Consider the following 1996-nt stretch of genomic DNA (forward strand, 5'->3'; position numbering starts at 1 on the left):
TAATGATAATTTTGATGATGATAATAATGATAATTTTGATGATAATAATGATAATTTTGATGATGATAATAATGATAATTTTGATGATAATAATGATAAAAGTGATGATAATGATGATAGTAATAATAGTAATAATAATGATAAGAACAATAAGAATAAGAATAGTAATGATAATAAGAAGGATAATAATAATGCTAACAGTAATGGTAATGACAATGATAATGACAATAAGTATAACAATAATGATATTGATGATAATGATACTAATGATAACATTAGTAATACAAATAATAGCAATAACGAGAATAACAATGATCATAATAGTTATGATGATAATAATGACAATAACAGTATTAATGATAATGATAATGTGTGTGTGTGTGTGTGTGTGTGTGTGTGTGTGTGTGTGTGTGTGTGTGTGTGTGTGTGTGTGTGTGTGTGTGTGTGTGTGTGTGTGTGTGTGTGCGTGCGTTTGTGTGTATATGTGTGTGCATACACGTCTATAAAGCAATGGAAAATAGATGTAAAAGAATAACTAAATCCCTATGAATAAGCAGATATGGATGAATGCCATTGCAGCCATACAGATTGCGAGAGAGAACTTGTGTAAACATTTGAATTTCCCGCACTTCAGAGATTACAGAATCTCAATGTTCCTACACTTATTATATTTTAGTATTTTTACCAATCTACCGTCATGTACATGTTGACTAGTTATAAATAAATTCCCATTAAAAGTAGAAAATGTTCTTTTCTTTTGAATGCGTTTTTGCCGAGACCAATGAAGAATTATTATAGCTAAAAGCCTTTTTTTAAGTCAACCCTCATAAAACAAAATCTTCAAATACAAAATGATCATATTAACCTGTATAAACTATATGACCAGAAAAGACCCATAAAGTTCCATTATCTAAATTACAGCCCGTATGATCAGGATCGCCAGTGTGAGAAGACTGCACACGAATTTACAGACGACACTATCCTCTCATGAGCCGGAGATAAACTTCTCCAGGGACAGAAATTTCAGCTCATGAAGTCTGATCCGTGTCAAAAGCAAGCTTGTGCTATTCAGTACTGCTTACAGAGTATGTAGCTTCTTTAGCAATTCTCTTAGTGTGTGATATATGCTCCTTGTAGTTTTACTTCAACGTTTGTTTCTCGGGTTTGGATGTAACCTTTTAAGAGTTTGATGTGAAATGATTTGTAAATATTATTGTGATTTATTTTCAAATAGTGACGATGCTTACTTTGAATATTAGGGTATGGAGTTTCGTAAGGCCATATGGTACGGGGTAATGTTTGCTTGCAGTGAACAGAAGAGCAAAAGCTAAGACACTTTCATCAATTGCATTTCCTTTGCAAATTGATGATATTTGTATGATATGGAGGTTTTGTGTAGATATGATATATAACATCCCAGTGATAATGAGTTTTCAAAGTTCCTTATTCAACCAAGTCAATGTAAGTTAAAACTGATAATAAAAATTACCAGAAGCAACCAAAAGAATTGTAATTACTGTAATAGTTCAGCCGGATGGTACAGAAATTAATATCTAGGTAGTGTATGCGAGATGTAACTGACTGGAAGAGATAGAGAATTTTATTAGGATCTGAAATCCTTTTGCTAGTATTTCATGGTAAATTTATACAACTTATTCAAATGTTTTTTGAAGAATGTGATATATTGATGTATTAGAAATTCGTGGGATGAGCCATTTCCTAGGTGCCCCATAGAAGGGTTCGCACCAGAACTTTTTTTCCCACTGGTCATGTAAAACACTAAAAACCATTGAAAGACCAAATTTCCACCTTAAATACACAATATAATTCCTTAGCCTGTAATATTATAAGATATCTTCGCATAACTGATCTCGACAATTTTGGTATAAATGCATTCCTTTCTTGTACCATGGAACCCACCAACAAAGAATCCTCCATTCATGGCAGGAGAGACCATTGGACAGACTCAGCACTGGGCACTCCTACTTGTTGGTTG

The 1996-nt window shown here is 32.8% G+C and overlaps 1 protein-coding gene across 3 annotated transcripts in view; it reads left to right on the forward strand.

Annotated features, from left to right (window-relative positions):
- Window positions 1-927: 927 nt before the first annotated feature.
- Window positions 928-1996, forward strand: part of LOC113817255 (cx9C motif-containing protein 4) — a 7953-nt gene continuing 6884 nt past the window's right edge. The window contains exon 1 of one of the 3 annotated variants that reach the window (XM_070122093.1): window positions 928-1085. In XM_070122093.1, coding sequence (XP_069978194.1) covers window positions 1031-1085 — 55 coding nt within the window. In that variant the 5' untranslated portion in view covers window positions 928-1030. The remainder of the gene's footprint in view (window positions 1086-1996) is intronic. The other 2 variants (XM_070122095.1, XM_070122094.1) reach the window with 2 other exon arrangements.

Source organism: Penaeus vannamei, chromosome 5, assembly GCF_042767895.1.
Source record: "Penaeus vannamei isolate JL-2024 chromosome 5, ASM4276789v1, whole genome shotgun sequence".
NCBI lineage: Eukaryota > Metazoa > Arthropoda > Malacostraca > Decapoda > Penaeidae > Penaeus > Penaeus vannamei.